This window comes from Arachis hypogaea, chromosome 5, assembly GCF_003086295.3.
Source record: "Arachis hypogaea cultivar Tifrunner chromosome 5, arahy.Tifrunner.gnm2.J5K5, whole genome shotgun sequence".
Classification (NCBI taxonomy): Eukaryota; Viridiplantae; Streptophyta; class Magnoliopsida; order Fabales; family Fabaceae; genus Arachis; species Arachis hypogaea.
In genome coordinates this window covers 6083625-6102128 of record NC_092040.1, presented here as the reverse complement: position 1 = coordinate 6102128, position 18504 = coordinate 6083625, and the positions used below count along the sequence as shown (strand labels likewise).

At 42.5% G+C, this 18504-nt stretch overlaps 1 protein-coding gene across 1 annotated transcript; it reads left to right on the top strand.

The window, feature by feature from the left end:
• Positions 1-849: 849 nt before the first annotated feature.
• On the top strand, positions 850-4344 carry LOC112800443 (malate dehydrogenase, glyoxysomal-like). The gene is made up of 10 exons (XM_025842724.3): positions 850-1030; positions 1109-1261; positions 1342-1563; positions 2124-2438; positions 2905-2994; positions 3075-3158; positions 3280-3315; positions 3462-3551; positions 3700-3794; positions 3883-4344. The coding sequence occupies exons 2-10, from the start codon at positions 1184-1186 to the stop codon at positions 3953-3955; spliced, it is 1083 nt and encodes a 360-aa protein (XP_025698509.1). The 5' UTR covers positions 850-1030; positions 1109-1183; the 3' UTR covers positions 3956-4344.
• Positions 4345-18504: the final 14160 nt, after the last annotated feature.

The following is an 18504-nucleotide window of genomic DNA, read 5'->3' as shown; positions in this document are numbered from 1 at the left end:
TTGAAGTACACAGGTTGTTGTTGTTTATTGTCATCTTTAATCATTAAAGGTGAAGCCATAGATTTATCAATGACAGATAAATACAAGTATAGTGATTTCTCAGGTTCCGGCTTCGCGAGGACGGGAGGAGAAGATAATAAGATTTTGAAGTGCAAAAATCCTTTTTTCACACTCCTCCATCCACTCAAAAGTTACTTCTTTGTTCATTAATTTAAAGAAAGGTTTTGCCTTTTCGGCCGAGGCTCCGAGGAACCTTGACAAGGTAGTTAACTGCATGTCAACCTTTGTACCTCTTTAAGGTTTTGAGGATTTTACATATTCAATATGGTTTGACACTTTTCAGGGTTAGCTTCAATACCTCTCTGAGTCATCGTGAATCCGAGAAACTTTTCTTTCCAGACTCCAAACACACACTTTGTCGGGTTTAACCTCATGTTGTGAAGTTGGAAGTTACTGAAGGTCTCTCGCAGCTATGAGGTCATCATCCGCTTTGATTTTTATCAACATATCGTATATGTAGACCTACATGTTCCTCCCGATCATTATCATCGTTTTCTTCTTATTGTTTTATTTTCGCATTATTCTTCTAGTTTTACTCTCTTAATAAAAAAATAAGAAAAAAGAATCAAACAAAAAAATATATAATACTGTAAAATTAATAAAAAGAAGAGAAAGAAAAAATGCAGCAACAACAACATCAATAAAAAACGATAAAAAAAAACATGCAAAAAAAAAAGACAATAAAAAAAATAAACAAAAAAAATAAGGAACACACAAAAAAGAGAAAAAAAAAAAGAAAAATACAAAACTTTTCAATAGTTAAAACGTATATTCACACGTCACGCTCTTATTAATAAAACTAATTTTTATTGAGATTCGACTATTTGCTTGATTACAAAGAAGATTTGGACTAGTAGCATAACTAAAAAAAAGGAGTGATGAGATTGGAAGGTCGGTCCAAACAGCAGTGTGCAAACGGCGATCTTGAAGATCGAAGATAGAACCAAATTGTTAACATATTCGGATAAAGGTGAATCTTCACGCTTCCCAATTCATATTATCAACATATCTCCATCTCCTATACGCTAAGCTTCTTACGTATATACAGATCATCATTCAATTCATATTCATTATTCACATTCCAAGTTGCAACCACCATCACTTGCCAGAGAAATTCACGACTATGAGTGTGCAGCAAAATTCAGATGTGAATGTGCGAATTGCGAGAATCGCCTCCCATCTCAACCCTCCCAATCCCAAGGTTCCTTCTTCTCACGATTCCCTTCTTTCTCATCTCTTCTTCCTTTCATTGATAACACTAACAGTTCTATTGTCGAACAGGTGGAGGGTGATGGTGATGGGTGCTTGACGCGTGCACATTGCAGATCCAAAGGTGCTGCTCCGGGGTTCAAAGTGGCCATTTTGGGGGCTGCAGGTGGCATAGGACAGCCTCTCTCCATGTTGATGAAGATGAATCCTCTCATCTCCGTTCTCCACCTATACGACGTCGTCAACACCCCCGGCGTCACTGCTGATGTCAGCCACATGGACACTGGCGCTGTTGTAAGCTCATTATTCTATCACCATGCTTTCATAGTTTCATGTCTCTCACTATCATTATAATCTTATCTTACAATAGGACGTAAATTTCGTTATGAGAAATGCTAGGACCATCAAAATTTATTGTTTTTGGCCATCAGTTAGCCGTTAATGTTTAAAAATTAAAACTATGGGATAAAGTATGTTATTTGATTTCTAGATTAAAACAACTAGATTAAAGAAATTGAGTTGATGCCTAAATGATGGGCAAAATAAATAAATTCTGATGCCCCTACCATTTCTGTTTCGTTATAATAGGGTCACTATCATCCAATTATGTTATATGTTTCTGTTTGCAACAAATAGTTCATAGTTAAGTCAAATAAATTATTGAATTGGATGATTGTACAAAATTTTCCATTCTAATTCTAAAGTTATATTTTTGCATCTTCTTTTTGTCCTTATCTTTGATAACAGTCTCTTATTAGAAAGTAGTTAACTTGATTTGTGATTTGTGAGTTCTTTACCTTGGATTGGATTGTTTTGCCGGAATAAGTGAAAGCTCTTTCCATTTGGTTGGTTAGGTACGGGGATTTTTGGGGGCAAGCCAACTTGAGGATGCCCTTACGGGGATGGATTTGGTGATCATTCCTGCTGGCGTTGCCCGCAAACCTGGTATGACAAGAGATGATCTCTTCAACATAAATGCTGGAATTGTTAAATCACTCTCCGAAGCAGTTGCAAGGTTCTGTCCCAAAGCTGTTGTCAACATCATAAGTAATCCTGTTAACTCCACGGTTCCAATTGCTGCTGAAGTTTTCAAAAAAGCTGGTACTTATGATCCTAAGAAACTTTTGGGAGTGACAAAGCTTGATGTTGTTAGAGCCAATACATTTGTGGTATGTACTCTGCCTACTTATTCTGGCAGTTACTATAGTCATTTAATACATGCAGATCTCTATAGTGGACAATTAGGGTAACTAGACCATTTTGAGCTTTGACTGAAACAAAATATCTGATGCCAAAATTTGAGCTTTGACAAGCTAGGCTTATTGCTTGATTATAACAGATTGTTAGATTTGATTGATTAATTGAAGATTTAGTCGAGTTGAACTGACTGCTTTAGGCAATGTACATTGTTGGCTTAAAGTACATTAATAAGCATTCTTTGAAATACTTCTCCTCCATTTGATCATCTAAATTATGCGGATTCTACAAGATTGTTTGTTGAAGTCTGGGTACTACCAAAACAAGTTTCTGTGATTGTGGCTCTTTGCATATTGTTTTCTGACGCAGTCTTCTATTAATTAAACTAGGTTGCCAAGTTGGAACCCATTCATTCTAATCTTATCAGCTAAATTGCAGGCAGAAGTTCTAGGTGTTGATCCAAGGGATCTGGATGTCCCCGTCATTGGGGGACATGCAGGAATCACTATTTTACCTCTTCTTTCTCAGGTATGGCACTATACTACGTGAAATTAAAAATTGTCATGATATTTAGTTCAGGATACTTGAAAATGTAATACTGTATTTAGGTTAAACCTCCAAGCACTTTCACCGCAAAAGAGGTTGAGTACCTGACAGATCGCATACAAAATGGTGGAACTGAAGTTGTTGAGGTGAAAAATTATATTTGTCTTGGTACTCTCTTATAATAATTTCGTGTAGATACATTCCTCCATTGCTATGGACTATATTCACATTGGAATTTTTATTTATACAATGATGTGATTTCCCTAGGCCAAAGCTGGAGCTGGCTCTGCAACTCTATCAATGGTTAGTATTTTATTTACCTTACAGAAGAATAGTGCAATTGTATCCTTTTTCAGAGTATATAATTGCTTTACAGAATGTACATAATATTCATGGTTAACATAATTTGTTTCAAGTAAATGTAATACCAAGTTTGTTATAAATTGCAGGCATTTGCTGCTGCTAAATTTGCAGAATCATGCCTCCGTGCACTGAGAGGAGATGCCGGGATCATTGAATGTGCATATATTGATTCACAGGTATATAAGAATAAGAAGTCATTTTGCTCAGGTGCCCTTGTACAGTTGCTATCTCTTTTTCTTTGTAATGTAGTATTGTTAATTGTGCTACTAAAAAATCTAAGCTAGAGTAAGCAATCTTTTTATGAACTAACGAAGTCTGTCATAGGTGACTGAAATCCCATACTTTGCCTCAAAAGTGCGACTTTCCCGTGGTGGGGTTGAGGAAGTTCTTCCTCTTGGTCCCCTAAATGATTATGAGAGGTATGCAGTACTATAATCACCGACTTGCATTGATGTGTAGGTCTAACTGAAACATTTAGAGCTATAAACTAGATTTTCATTTCAACAGGGAGAGTTTGGAAAAGGCCAAGAAAGAGTTAGCAAGTAGCATCGAGAAAGGTGTTGCTTTCGTCAGAAAATGAGAGCAAGCCCATGATACCAATTTTACATAGAAATCCAAGTCATCTTAGATCCTGAAAATAAGTTGCAGTATTGTGCTATGTCCAAGTTGAGATATCAATTTTGTAATTGGAAATATGTAATTTATATATTGGTATCTTTCTGGAATTATGTAATAAAAATGGATCATTTTCGATACATCATCATACAGCAAACGTGTAATGATGGGGAATTAGGGACACTATATTGAGAACTATTGTTCTTGTTTCAAGTCTTCTTGTTCCCTTTGAGTTTTTATTTTATTTTTTATTTTTTTTGGTCATGGTTCCCTTTGAGTTTGATTCCATGAACTTTGTAAGAATGTTTATTCTGCACTAAAGAAAGCCCAAATATCGCTTCTTTTCCTGGACTATATTATATTTATAGAGCAAATATTAGATATTATTATATGTACTGCTATGAGTAATACTAAAATATCTTAATCTACTGACATCTATTGATTTTAGAATGTAATATGCAGATTGAAGTTTGGAAAGATATAAGGAAAAAAATTGTTGGTTAATTATTTTTTTTTAATGAAATTTTAATTTCTAAAAAGGTGTTATACAAATGGAGGAAGAGTATTTTGGTTCTTTTCATATGAATAAAGAGAATATATAAAGTTTTTGAAACTATAATTAAGTCGAGCTTATGAGATATACTTTAAAGCTATGGAAAATAGCCATAAAAAGGAGGTTAAGACAGGGAGACTTAAGTTTTGGATACCGAATTTGGTTTGATATCAAATAGATCATTTATACTTGCTAAAGAGAATGATGAAAAAATATAAATTAAAAAGGATCTATACATTATTTATTGACTTAAAAAAAAATGTGATAGAATATCTAAAGAGGTTTTGTGAAAGGTTTAGGAGAGGAAGAACTTTAAGGGTGGATATACACATAGCTGAGAAGTGTAAAAGAAAGTTTGCTCAGCTATATGTAGAGCTTGATATAACTGAACCTCTAGTATCACAGTATCCCATCAGTAGTAACCGTTACTATGGGAAGTATGAAGGGATTCACAACATTTGCTTTACTTGTGGTTTGGTAGGTCATGACCGCTCAACATGTCCCAAAAATCAGAACACACAACAGCCAAACCAAGAGATGCATGGGAAGAATTAGGGTGAGAAAAATGGCGAAAGGAGGAATGAACAGAGGAGAGAAGTTGCTGATAAGGGCATTGCAGAAATTAACGCTACTAACAAAGGTAAAAAAATCATTGAAGATAACGAGGAGGTGTATGAAAAAAGGACAACAAGGATGGAAAAACGCGAAGGTAGTGGGGTTGATGAAGAGAATGGTAAGAGGGAGCAGCTAATCATGAGGGGTACGAGGTTCGATATTTTGAGGAATAAAGGGATGCACTCTTATCAGAATGTAGAAAAAGATTAAGAAGAAGGGAATCATAAAGCTCAGCAAAGAAATACTGTTACGGCCCAGCCCAGAATCAGCTTTGGGTCGACCCGACCCGAGCAACACTCGACCCGGACATGCGCCCTCCAACCGACCCGGACACGCGTCCTGTACGGCTCACACACGGCTGCAGGACAGCGTCCTTGGGAATATGGGCCTGTCCCATAAGGGGCCCACTACTGACATGTATATAAGAGGAAGATTGGCTCTTCCCCCGAGGTACGTCATATCTTCCAGCCTTATTCTCTGCTCGCCTGCACATTACTGACTTAAGCGTCGGAGTGTCTTTGCAGGTGGCACCCCCCCTTTTTCAATCTTTTCTCCACGACAAGTGCTCGGCTACTCGACTACCCGCAAGCAGCGCGACCCAAGCCAAGGCGTCCCTCCTCTTCATCTATCCACCCGACCTGTTTGGCACCCGACGAACGAACATTGGCGCCGTCTGTGGGGAATTTGAAAGACTTGAAAGTTACTATAAATGACAAATTGACTACTTAGCTAGATTGGCCGGCATGTCGTTCCGTCTTCTAGGAGTAGAATCTTCTAAGGTTGTCCGCGTTCCATGTCCTCGGGACCTCCTTGCCATCGAGCCTTTCTAACTTAAAGGCTCCTTTTCCCATCGCCTTTTTGACTCTGAAGGGACCTTCCCAGTTTGCCGCTAGCTTGCCCTCTCCGGGGGTCGGCAGGCCGATATCATTCCGTCTCAGGACGAGGTCGTTAGGCTCAAAGTCCCTCTTGAGCACTTTGGTGTTGTAGCGCAGAGCTATTCTTTGTTTTAGCGCTGTTTCCGTCAAATGGGCCATTTCCCGGGCTTCATCTACCAGGTCCTTTTCTATGGTTTCCTCCACTCCTTTCAAAAGCAATCGCGGACTTGGTTCACCGATCTCTACGGGTATTACTGCATCCACCCCGTACGTTAGTCGGAAAGGAGTTTCCTTAGTGGAGGATTGCTCGGTTGTTCGGTAAGACCAGAGGACCGATGCCAGCTCGCCGGCCCAAGCACCCTTTTTATTGTCCAACCTCTTTTTTAGCCCTGAAAGGATAACCTTGTTGGCTGACTCCACTTGTCCGTTCGTCTGAGGGTGTTCTATCGAAGAGAACCTTTGCCTTATACCCAGGCCGTTGAGAAATTCTGCGAACTTCTTGTCAGTGAATTGTGTGCCGTTGTCCGAGATGATGACTTCTGGTATCCCGAATCGTGTTATCACCTGCCTCCACATGAATTTTCTGCAATTGGCTGAGGATATGCTAGCCAGTGGTTCAGCTTCTATCCATTTGGTATAGTAATCAATTGCCACTATGAGATATTTGACCTGCCCAGGGCCAACCGGGAAGGGCCCTAAGAGGTCGACTCCCCATTGAGCGAATGGCCGGGAGGTCGTTAGCAAGCTTAACTCGGAGGCCGGTGCCTTGGCAAAGTTGGCGTTCTGTTGGCACTTTATGCATTTTTTGACGAACTCTTTGGAATCTGCCATCATCGACGGCCAGTAGTACCCCACTCGGATTAACTTCCTTGCTAGTGCTCTGCCTCCGATGTGGTGCCCACAGCAGCCCTCGTGGACTTCCCTGAGGACATAGTCCGTCTGGTCGGGGTGTAGGCACTTCAGCAGGGGTTGGCTGCGCCCTTTTCTGAACAGCTGTCCTTGGATGACAGCGTATTTGGCTGCTTCTCTCCTTAATTTCACCGCCTCCTTTTCATCACCAGGGACTTGGCCATGTTCTAGGTAGTTGGTGATGGGGTCTAGCCATGAAGAACTTAGGGTTGTTATGTGTAGTGTAATTGCTGGTTCCCTTGTCATGCCTTGGATGAGAGACCGGTTTCCCTCTCCTGGCTTCGAGCTAGCTAATTTTGATAGGAGGTCTGCTCGTGTGTTCCTTTCTCTGGGTACATGCTGGACCGTGACTTCTTCGAACTTTTCGCTCAGGCTTTTGACCTTTTCCAAGTATTTCTGCAACAAGGGGTCTCTGGCTTGATAGCTGCCGTTTACTTGGGAAGTGACTACTTGGGAATCGCTGCATATTTCCAGCCTTCTTGCGCCGACCTCTGTTGCTAGGGTCAAGCCTCCTATGAGGGCCTCGTATTCTGCTTGGTTGTTCGAGATGGGGAACTCGAATCTAATCGACTGTTCGTATACGACCCCGTTCGGACTTTCTAGGATGATCCCGGCTCCTCCGAAGGTCTGGTTGGAGGCTCCGTCCACATGGAGCTTCCACCGTGTACTCATGTCTTCGCCTGGATCTCCTGTTACTTCAACCAGAAAATCCGCCATGGCCTGCGCCTTGATGGCTTGCCGAGGCTCATACCGTATGTCATATTGGGAGAGTTCGATGGACCAAGTCATCATTCTTCCCGCCAGGTCGGGTTTTTGGAGAACTTGCCGGATCCCTTGGTCCGTTCTGACGACCACCTGGTGACTCTGGAAGTATTGTTTTAATCTTCTTGAGGAAGTTAGGAGTGCTAAGGCTAACTTTTCCAGCTTGCTATATCTTAATTCTGCTCCTTGCAGGGCCCTGCTTATGAAGTAGACCGGCTGTTGGGTTTTCCCGTCCTCCCGTACTAGTACTGCGGCCAGGGCTTCGCTTGTTATAGCGAGATATAGGTATAGTGGTTCCCCGTCCCTTGGCTTCCCGAGAACGGGGGGTGCCGCCAGGATTTCCTTGAAGTGTCGAAAGGCTTCTTCGCACACTGGTGTCCATTCAAACGCCATCCCTTTCTTCATGAGGTTGAAAAATGGCAGGGCCTTTGTCGCCGAGGCTCCGAGAAATCGAGAAAGTGATGTCAATCTTCCTGCCAGCCTCTGGACGTCCTTGATACATCCCGGGCTCTTCATCTGAAGTATTGCCTGGCACTTCTCCGGGTTAGCTTCTACCCCTCTCTGAGTTATCATGAATCCCAGGAACTTGCCGGCTTCCATGGCGAAGGCGCACTTGAGGGGGTTCAGCCTCATGCCATGTTGACGGAGGGACGCAAATACACTTGCCAGGTCGTTTAGGAGGTCGTCAGGTTGTGTTGTTTTTGCCAGGATGTCGTCCACGTAAACTTTGACCGTTTTCCCTATGAGGTCGTGGAATATCCTGTCAGCCTTTGATATGTCGCCCCTGCATTTTTCAAGCCAAATGGCATTACCTTGTAGCAGAAAGTTCCTCCTGGCGTTATGAACGCCGTTTTGTCTTCGTCTGGTCGGTGCATTGGTATCTGATTGTAACCGGAGTAGGCGTCCATGAAACTCAGATACCGGTACCCCGCCGCGGCGTCGACGAGTGCATCTATGTTGGGGAGGGGGAAGCAATCTTTGGGGCATGCTTTGTTAAGGTCAGAGTAGTCCACGCACATTCTCCATCTGCCATTGTGTTTCTTCACCAATACCACATTTGACAGCCACGTCGAGTAGTCCACTTCTCGTATGAAGCCTGCTTCTAGGAGGCCGGCCGTTTGTTTGGCTACCTCCTCTGCTCTTTCCGCCGACATCTTTCTCCTTCGTTGGGCCACTGGGCGTGCTTCCGGCTTGACGGCTAGGTGATGTGAGATGATTTGTGGATCTATGCCCGGCATGTCGGCCGGTGTCCATGCGAACAGGTCCCTGTTGGCCCTTATCATTTCAATCAAAGGCTCCTTCAGCTCATGTGGGAGGTTCTTGTTAACGAATGTGAACTTTTCCCCATCGTCATCGATGCTAAACTTCTCCAGGTCCCCTTCTGGTTCCGGCCTCGGCTTGTCCTCTACTCTTGCATCAAGGTCGGCTAGGAATACGCCAGATGCTTCCTTGGATTTCTTTCTGAGGGAAAGGCTGGCGTTGTCACAAGCGACCGCCGTCTCGAGGTCTCCTCTCATGGTCCCTATGGATCCATCATCGGTGACAAACTTCATAACTAGTAACTTGGTGTTGATTATGGCTTCAAAATCATTGATTGTTTTGCGTCCCAAGATGATGTTGTAGGCTGTGGAGTCTCGAAGGATTACGAATTCGGCCATCGCCGATCTTCGGCCTTGCATCTGTCCTACCGAGATTGGTAGGGAAATAACTCCGTCTGGTTTGATGAAGTGGTCGCCTAACCCGATAACCCCGTGCTGGTGGGTCGTCAAGTCGGCATCCTTTAGCCCCAGTGCGTCGAACACGTTGTGAAACATGATGTTTGAATCAGCTCCTGTGTCGACAAGGATCCGTTTGACGAGGCCGGTTCCCACTCTGGCCGTTATGACCATGGGAGGGTTTTCCGGGGCGTCGTTGAACCATTGGTCTTCTGGGCCGAAAGAAATGGATGGGGGTTTTTTGGTGCTCCGTACTGGTGTAGATGAGATCGCCAGAACCTTGGCGTCTTTCTTGTGTGCCGACCGGGACTTTCTTCAGAGTCAAAAAGGCCACGGGCTGCCGGTCTAAACGACTTCAAACCAAAACGGTTAATAGGAACAATAACACGAACAGCCGAGTAAACGACAAATATAAACCAATACGGTTAGAAATGATAACGCACTCAGACAAATAAAAGGTTTATCGCGACAACACGAGCAAGCGACCAATAAAGGTCATTGTTCACAAGCCAAAAGAAAAACGGTTAATAGTCCACAAAGCCAAAAATGGCAAAAAACTAAAATAGTTTACAAGTCAAAATAAAGCGGCTAAACAAGAACTATAAACAGAAGGATCACTTCATGGAGGCATCGACAACCTTGCCATCATGGATAACCTTACGAACACCAATTGCCGACGTGTCGAACTCAGGGGCAATAATTTTAACTTGAGCTTTAAGGGCTTCCTCGGTAGCCAGGATCGCCCCCCTGCCCTGTTTGACGACGTCCTTGTACTTTGCCTTCCATGTTGACAGCTCGGCCTCCACAACCCGCTTCTCTTCCTCAACTTCAGCCACCCGCTTTTGCGCCGCACCGACCTGTCCTTCCAGAGCCATCTCACGCTCGACTAAACGTTCAATCATCGCGTCCGACTCTTTCTGTTTCTTCTCGGCAGCTGTTAACTTTTGTTCAGCGGTGGTAGCTTTCTGCTCAGCTGTGGTGGCCTTCTTCTCGGCAGCGTCCAACTTTCCCGAAGATTGAGTCAGCTGCTCCCGGAGAGTTTCCACTTCATTTTTTAATTCATTGTTGGCCTTCCCACTAGCCTCCAGCCTCCTCCGAAGGGACTCCATCCCGGACAGCTCAAACTCAGCCTTCCGGGCTATCACGGCGCCGCGCAGGAGTGTTCGGTACATCCACCTCGCTTGCCCGGTAAGGGAAGACTCGTGGAAGTACTCCTCAGTGCCGGGGATCAGTTGGGTATCTATAAAATTGCTTGCGTCGAAATTCCTCTCCATAACGGTGAGGACCCCCTCGGGACTAGAGGACGCCTTCCTTTTCCTTTTATGGGTGGGGATGACCACCTCCACATCATCGTCAGGGGCAGACGTCGAACCCCCCTGGCCTATCACTTCGTGAGGAGGAGAGGCATGAACCGCTTTCTCGACCTCGACCTGGGCAGCTTGGGTCGAGATCCCGGTTCCCCCAACCACGCCCTCCGGCCCTGAAGTAGTTTTGTCCTCCGGAGGAGCTGTAGACGTCTCAGCGACAGACTGCTCATTATCCTCCTCATCATCACCGCCGCCAAGGAAAGTCTGAAACAAGTCGGGAAGACCCGTCACGGACGCAGACATATCCACTGCAGGAAAGCAAGGAAGGTCGTTTAGTCGTCACACAATATCAACAAGAGGAAAAAAGACAAAGGGAAAAGTAAAAAGCTTCTCACAAATATAGTTACGGCCGGACTCCCGGTCACCCATGAGGAGATGGGGATTTACCGGGTTCTTCCCAAAAACTGCGTTTAGCACCTCGGCAATTTGCTGATCTACTGCCGACATGTTTTTATAAATTACCTTAATAAAACTATTGGCTCCTGCCCCGAAGCTCCAATAAGTCGGGATGAGCCGTACCCCCTCCAAAGACAACCAAAAGGGGTGACGACCTTTGGCCGGACGGACCTTAAAATACTTGTCCTTAAACCCATGGTAAGAATCTTCGAACAAGCCGAAAATCTTCCGACCCTGGGCAGCCCGGAAAGACATGAACCCTTTTCTATGTTTCCCCTCCTTGGAAGGGTTTGTGAGGGTGAAGAAAAAGAGGAAAACATCCACGGACACCGGCAGTTCGAGATATTCACAGACCATCTCGAAACAGCGGATCGAGGCCCAGCTGTTCGGATGCAACTGCGACGGTGACACGGAAATTCGGTTTAAGAGTGCCATTTGGAAGGCTGAGAACGGAATGCGAACTCCGACTTGAGTGAACATGGCTTTGTAGAACCAAATCCAGTCGGCGACCTGGCTGGGTCGGAAGTTGATTTCATACAAACGCTCGTGAGGAGCCGGGACGAAAACGTCGTAATTAGCCTCCTCGTCGGTCCCGCCGCACAAATACCCGGCTTGTCGGAACTCGGTGAGCTCCTCTTCGCCCATTTGATTGGGTGAATCCCTTATATCAGAGACGACCCAGGCATATTGGTCGTACGCCGCGGGGTTAACGGATGCCCGGGAGACCGTGCGAGCCATACCTACATGGGGGTACCATCCAGTTAGTCTAAGAGATCGGTTGCTCAAGCCGAACACACACACCACCCTCGCGACTTCCCGACTAAGGCCAAACAAGACTAAATGGCTAAAAGAGCGAGAAAAAACCTACCCTGGAATGGTACTTTTCCCCCTAACACGTCTACTCGCAACTAAAAGGCTACACGATAACTTCAAAGAACCAAACAACAAGCATACAGAAGTAATGCATAAAAAGGGGATGATCCAAAAGTTACCTAAATTGATGAAAGGAAGATGAAGCTGAATCTGGGAAAATGCAAGAAACACGAACAGAGGCACCACAGCAAAGCCTTGTAGCAAGGAGGAAGAAAGGAGAATAGGGAGTGCGAAAAAAGTGCATAAAGTGCGGAAATATCGAAACCACTCGTTTAAAAACTGCCTCCAGAGCGCGAAACGCCTGGGGGCAAAATGGTCTTTTCAAACGGGGTTTTTTACCCCATTATGAGCATTCAATGCTCGGCGCAGGAAACGAAGCAATGAAACGGTTGTTCGAGCAACCAAAAGACGCGCGTTGGGGGCATATCCTCCCCACGAGCGGCCGACCAGACGAGATGCGAGACGACACGCCATTGGTAGCTCCCACGACTACCATTGGCGCGTGGGGGCACTGTTACGGCCCAGCCCAGAATCAGCTTTGGGTCGACCCGACCCGAGCAACACTCGACCCGGACATGCGCCCTCCAACCGACCCGGACACGCGTCCTGTACGGCTCACACACGGCTGCAGGACAGCGTCCTTGGGAATATGGGCCTGTCCCATAAGGGGCCCACTACTGACACGTATATAAGAGGAAGATTGGCTCTTCCCCCGAGGTACGTCATATCTTCCAGCCTTATTCTCTGCTCGCCTGCACATTACTGACTTAAGCGTCGGAGTGTCTTTGCAGGTGGCACCCCCCCTTTTTCAATCTTTTCTCCACGACAAGTGCTCGGCTACTCGACTACCCGCAAGCAGCGCGACCCAAGCCAAGGCGTCCCTCCTCTTCATCTATCCACCCGACCTGTTTGGCACCCGACGAACGAACAAATACTAAAGAAAAGGTAGTGATGCAAGCTCAAAGACCCAACACTCAGGAAAACAAGGATGATTCCTTGACCAAAATCTATGACAAAAACCATCAGTCCATTCTAGCAAACAATCATCAGATCCCAACTCAGAATAGCATACCATCACATGAAACATCCACAAACCAACCCAACAGAAAAACCTCCCGTTAAAACAACCAGACACATAACCAAAGCCAAAATAACTTTGAAACCATTGTGTCTAAGAGTATATACCCATTTTGATCTTAGAATTTTAGACTGGATACTTTAATCCCCAACTAAAATTAATTACACGATTGGTCCCTAATAATTAACTCCATCAGTGACTTAGGTCATTTACTCCGTTAATTCTAACGGAGGACAAAATAGTACCTGACAACTCTAACAGGGGACAAAATGGTCTCTGATCTCCTCTCTTCGGAAATGACACTGTTCTCTCTCAATTACCATCATATCTCGTATAACACTAACAGTCTAACACTGTAACTTCAAACTACACAATCACACTCAATAAATTTAATGTTCACAAGAAAAAAATTTCTAAACTTGTTGTCATTTTCGATGGATCCCATTAATCTAGACAGCAAGTCTGATTTGTTAAGACTTGTCGTCGTCGTTGTCATCTCCCTCCTTCTCTGCCCTAACATCTCCATGACCACACTGTCCACTACTCCGATCGCTTCCTCAACTTCTTCTCCGAACCAATGTTCAGTAATCGCTTAAGTTTTCATATGAGCGGCAACGACGACATTGCTCATTGTAATAGCTTGGATGCGAGGTCGAAGCTGTCTACCAACTTGGACTTCGAAAAAGAAGGAATGAAGCACTCAGTGTCTATTTCAAATGATAATTTGCATATGATGTCGAAGGCGAATCTTCTCATGATGTCCTAATGTCCAACAATCTATATTGCTTGCCAGAGAGTGGAGAAAGGCGTGCCCTTGGAGTAATTGTGGAACTTGGTCTTGAGGATGTCATGGACGTTGTCAGGGTTGGAGGTGATATTATCAAAGACGTGGAAGTGGAAGCTTTTGGTGGGTGAAGTGCAAAGGAGGTGGATGTACTAGTCACAAAGATTTAGGAAGTGTGTGGTCTATGACATGTTGAGGTAGGTGCGACACGTGTGACAATTTCACCATGGCTTAATCTTGGAGCTAAAGAGGAGGAAGGAAAAGATGGAAAAGAATAATGTGAATGTGAAAAAGGAGAGTATGAATATTAGGTTTATGCGAGATATGATAAAAATTGGGGAAGAACAATGTCGTTTTCGAATAAAGGGGTCAATGATCATTTTGTCCCTTGTTAGAGTTGTTAGGGATCATTTTGTTCCATATTAGAGTTTTCAAGGACCATTTTGTCTTCCGTTGGAGTTGACGGAGTCAAGGACCTAAGTAACTGACGGAATTAATTGTTAGGGACCAATCAAGTAATTAATTTTAGTTGGAGACTAAAATGTCTGGTTTGAAATTCTTTGAGGACAAAAATGGGTATATACTCTTGTGTCTAATCATACCTCACCTATAGACCCCTCTATAGAAGACACTTAGGCTGCGTTTGTTTCTGAGAACAGGACATGACAAGACACTGAGAATAGGATAGGACAAGACACTGATGGACAGAGACACAAAATTTTGTGTTCTTATATTCTGTTTGGTGATAAACTAGAACAAATTATGAAAATCTAATTTATTCTCTTTTTTTTCATTTAAAAAATTTGAGATGAAAAATATAATAATAAAAAAATATAATTATGAAAAATTAACAAAAATAATGAAAAAAAAGAAAAATAAGTTGTGTCCCTTGTTAGTGTCCCTGTGTCCTTCCTGTCAGAATGAACACAAAATACACTAATTCAGTGTCTCTGGACACACTGTCTCTGTCCATGTCTCCTCTGCCAAACATAATTTTGTGTCTCTATGTCCATGTCTCAATGTCCTGTCTCTGTAAACAAACGCAGCCTTATATCCCAGAAACAGATCCCATGGATGAGGAAATGGGAGTCCTTGGTGAACCAAAGCCACCTGATCTAAACTATATAGAGACGGAGATCATGATAGAAGAAGCTTTGCAGTATGAAGCAAGCAGAGTCCAGGAGAATGGTGGCGAGATGGAAGCGGTGGAGGTCCAACACCCTGAAGTGATGTTACAAAGGCACGATAGCGAGATGGAAATCGTGGAAGGAGGAGTTAGTACCTCTCTTGCAGAGGAGGTATAATTACTTTATTTTTGTTCTTTACCTTGGTATTAGTCCTATGAAAGTCATGACTTGGAATTGTAGAGGGCAGCAAGTGTTTCTTTTGGTCAAACTCTCAAGGAAATTGTTAGAATTAATAAGCCGAATTTAGTTGTGTAGATAGAGACAAGGTGTAGTGGGAATCAGGCCTTGAAAGCAATTAGAAATTTTGGTATGATAAATTTCACATTGAGAAGGTCAAAGGATTTAGTGGAGTCATATAGATCCTTTGGAGAGACTCTAACTTGACGATTAATATAATATATTCTTAAGTTCAATAAGTCCACATGAAAATTCAACAAGAGAATAAGTAAAAGTGACTTTTTACTACTGTTTATGCAAGTCCCCAAGAAAGCAATAGATGGAAATTGTGGAAAGAATTAAGAAGTTTGGCTGAAAGCTTACAGGGAGAATGGCTATTGGTGGGAGACTTTAATGAAATAGCGATGCCAAATGAAAAGAAAGGGAAAAGGAGAATTGATTCCAGAGGATGCAAAAGATTTAGTAATTGGATTGACAATTGTGCTTTGATTGATTTAGGGTACATTGGAAGTAGATTCATATGGAGAGGGCCGCAATGGGAGGGATTAGATCGAGTACTTTTAAATGCTTATTGGAGATCCAGGTTTCCTGAGGCAAGGATTGACATATTAGCAAGAACTAGATCAGACCATCACCCGTTGCTTATCAATCTAGAACCCTAGATCTATATTGTTAAAGAGAAACCATTATGTTATGAAGTCATGTGGAACCTCCGCTCTTTTTTGATGATTTTATAAACCAATATTGACAAAGTCACTCAAGTTTAAAACCAGCTCTGGAAGATTTTACAAAACAACTCTTGGTGTGGAACAAAGAGGTGTTTGGACATGTAGGAAGGCAAAAATGAAAAATATTAAGTTGCATTGGATGTTTTCAAAGAGCTAACAGCTATGGGAGAAATTTATTTTTGGAGAGGTTAGAGATTGAGTTAAATAAAGAACTAAAAGAGTTGCTGGATAAAGAGGAGGTTTTATGGATGCAGAAGGCAAGAAATAAATGGATTGTTCATGGAGATCGTAATAAAAATACTACCAGACTAGAACAATCATTCGAAGAAGGAACAACAAAATCTTCAAATTAAGAAGTAATAATGGAGAGTGGATTGAATACTCGGAAGATCTGGTCAATCATGCGGTAAATTACTTCAAAAATATCTTTGAAGATCACAATAAAGCTAATACCTCGCTTGAAATGGAGAAGACTTATCCATCGCTAGCAAAGGAAACTTTCAAAAAAATGTATAATCAATCTAATGCGGAGGAAATTCGAAAGACAATTTTTAAGGCTTCTCAATATGATCCGACACTACAATCACACCTTCATTGTACTCAACCCGAAAATCCAAACTCTAGAGTTTATATCATAGTTTCGACCAATCTCTCTTTGTAATGTTAGCTACAAATGCGTATCCAAGACCTTGGTCGAAAGATTAAAACTAGCCCTAATGGATAGAATTATGCCTCATCAATCAAGCTTTCTCCCAGGAAGATGTATCAAGATAACATCATAATAACTAAAGAGATGACACACATGATGAAAAGAAGAAAAGGGAGAAGGGGGCATAATGACGATCAAGTTCGACTTTTAGAAGGCGTATGACCGCTCAATTGGAATTTTTTGAGGGAATGTCTTAAAGAGTTTGGACAACCAAAGAGCTTTGTTAATCTAACTATGGAGTGTGTGTTGTAAGTGTAGTACAACATTTTGTGGAATGGAGGCAAAACGCAAGATTCACCCCTTCGAGAGGAATAAGACAAATCCTATTTCACCTTATTTATTTGGTATAGCCATGGACAAGTTCTCGCAACTAATAGAGGAACAAGTGAAAAACTCTATTTAGAAAGCAGTGCCAATTAGTAATTGAGGACCAGCCAATTCTCATCTTTTTGTGGATGACTTGTTGGTATTTACGGAAGCAAGTGAGCAACAAATGGAAGTTATTCTAAGCACCATGAGTGAATACTGCAGTGTTTCAGGGTTAAAGTAAGTGAATTGAAGACAATAGTCACATTCTCTAAGAATGTCAAAAATGAATAAGAGAATTATGAGCAAATGCTAGTTTCATGAAAAAATACTGCCTAGGTGGATACTTAGGAGCCCTCATTAACAATAGCAGAAACAGCAGGGAGAAATTAAAAAATATATTAGAAAGAATTCAATCAAAGTTTAAGGGATAGAAAGCTCGATGCTTGTCGTTGGATGGGAGAATAACTCTGGCAAAATCAGTATCAGGACCAATAGCAAATTTTGAAATGCAACATGCTAAAGTCAATAAGAACATTCGCCAAAAGCTGGAGAAAGCGCAAAGAAAATTTGTATAGGGGTGAGAGTAACAACCAAAGGAGAATTCATCTAATGAATTAAAAAATACTATACATGTTGAAACAAGAAGGAGGGGTGGGATTTTAAAGCTTGAGTAAAATGAATGATGTGTTTTTATTCAAGCTAGTGTGGTGTTTATTCACTGAACCTGAGTCTTTATGGGCACAGGTACTTCTCAACAGATATGAAAAAGAGATCAATGGAAGCATATGTTTAACTAGTAGTAAGGCTGACTCATCCTTGTGAAAAGAAATCTTCAAGCCCTGGATAGGTATGAAGAATCACATTAAATGGATGGTTGGAGATAGAACAAAGGTTAAATTTTGACTTGATAGTTGGGTTAAAAATGAAAGGAGATTTATAGATGTGGTAGTAAGTACTATCTCAGAAGATATTATTAGAACCTTTGTGAAGGAGTTTGTTGATGAAGCAGGTGAATGGAAACTACAGATGCTACAAAATTTCTTACCAAGTTCTACTTTAGACAAAATTCGCGCAATGCCAACACCGAAAGTAGAGATGGACAGAGATAGCATAGTGTGAAAATACAGCACAAATGATGAATTTTCTGTAGTCTATGCTATAAGAAGATAACCGGAATGGAAGCACGGGTGAGGCAAAGTAGAAAAGAATCCGAAAATGGGTGGGACCAAAAAGACTGAAAATTCATATGTGGAAGATAATGCATGGTAAGTTACTTACAGCACAGAGGAAAGCAAGATTTTTTGGAGTCAACCCAAACTGTCATCATTGTACCAATATAGAGGAGACCATACACATATTTTCAGAGACTGTTCAAGAGCATCAAACATATGGTACCAACTTTTAAATCCCTTTTCGATCCCCATCTTTTCTAATAACTAAAAGAACGCATGGATTGAGCTGAACCTAAAGAACAAAC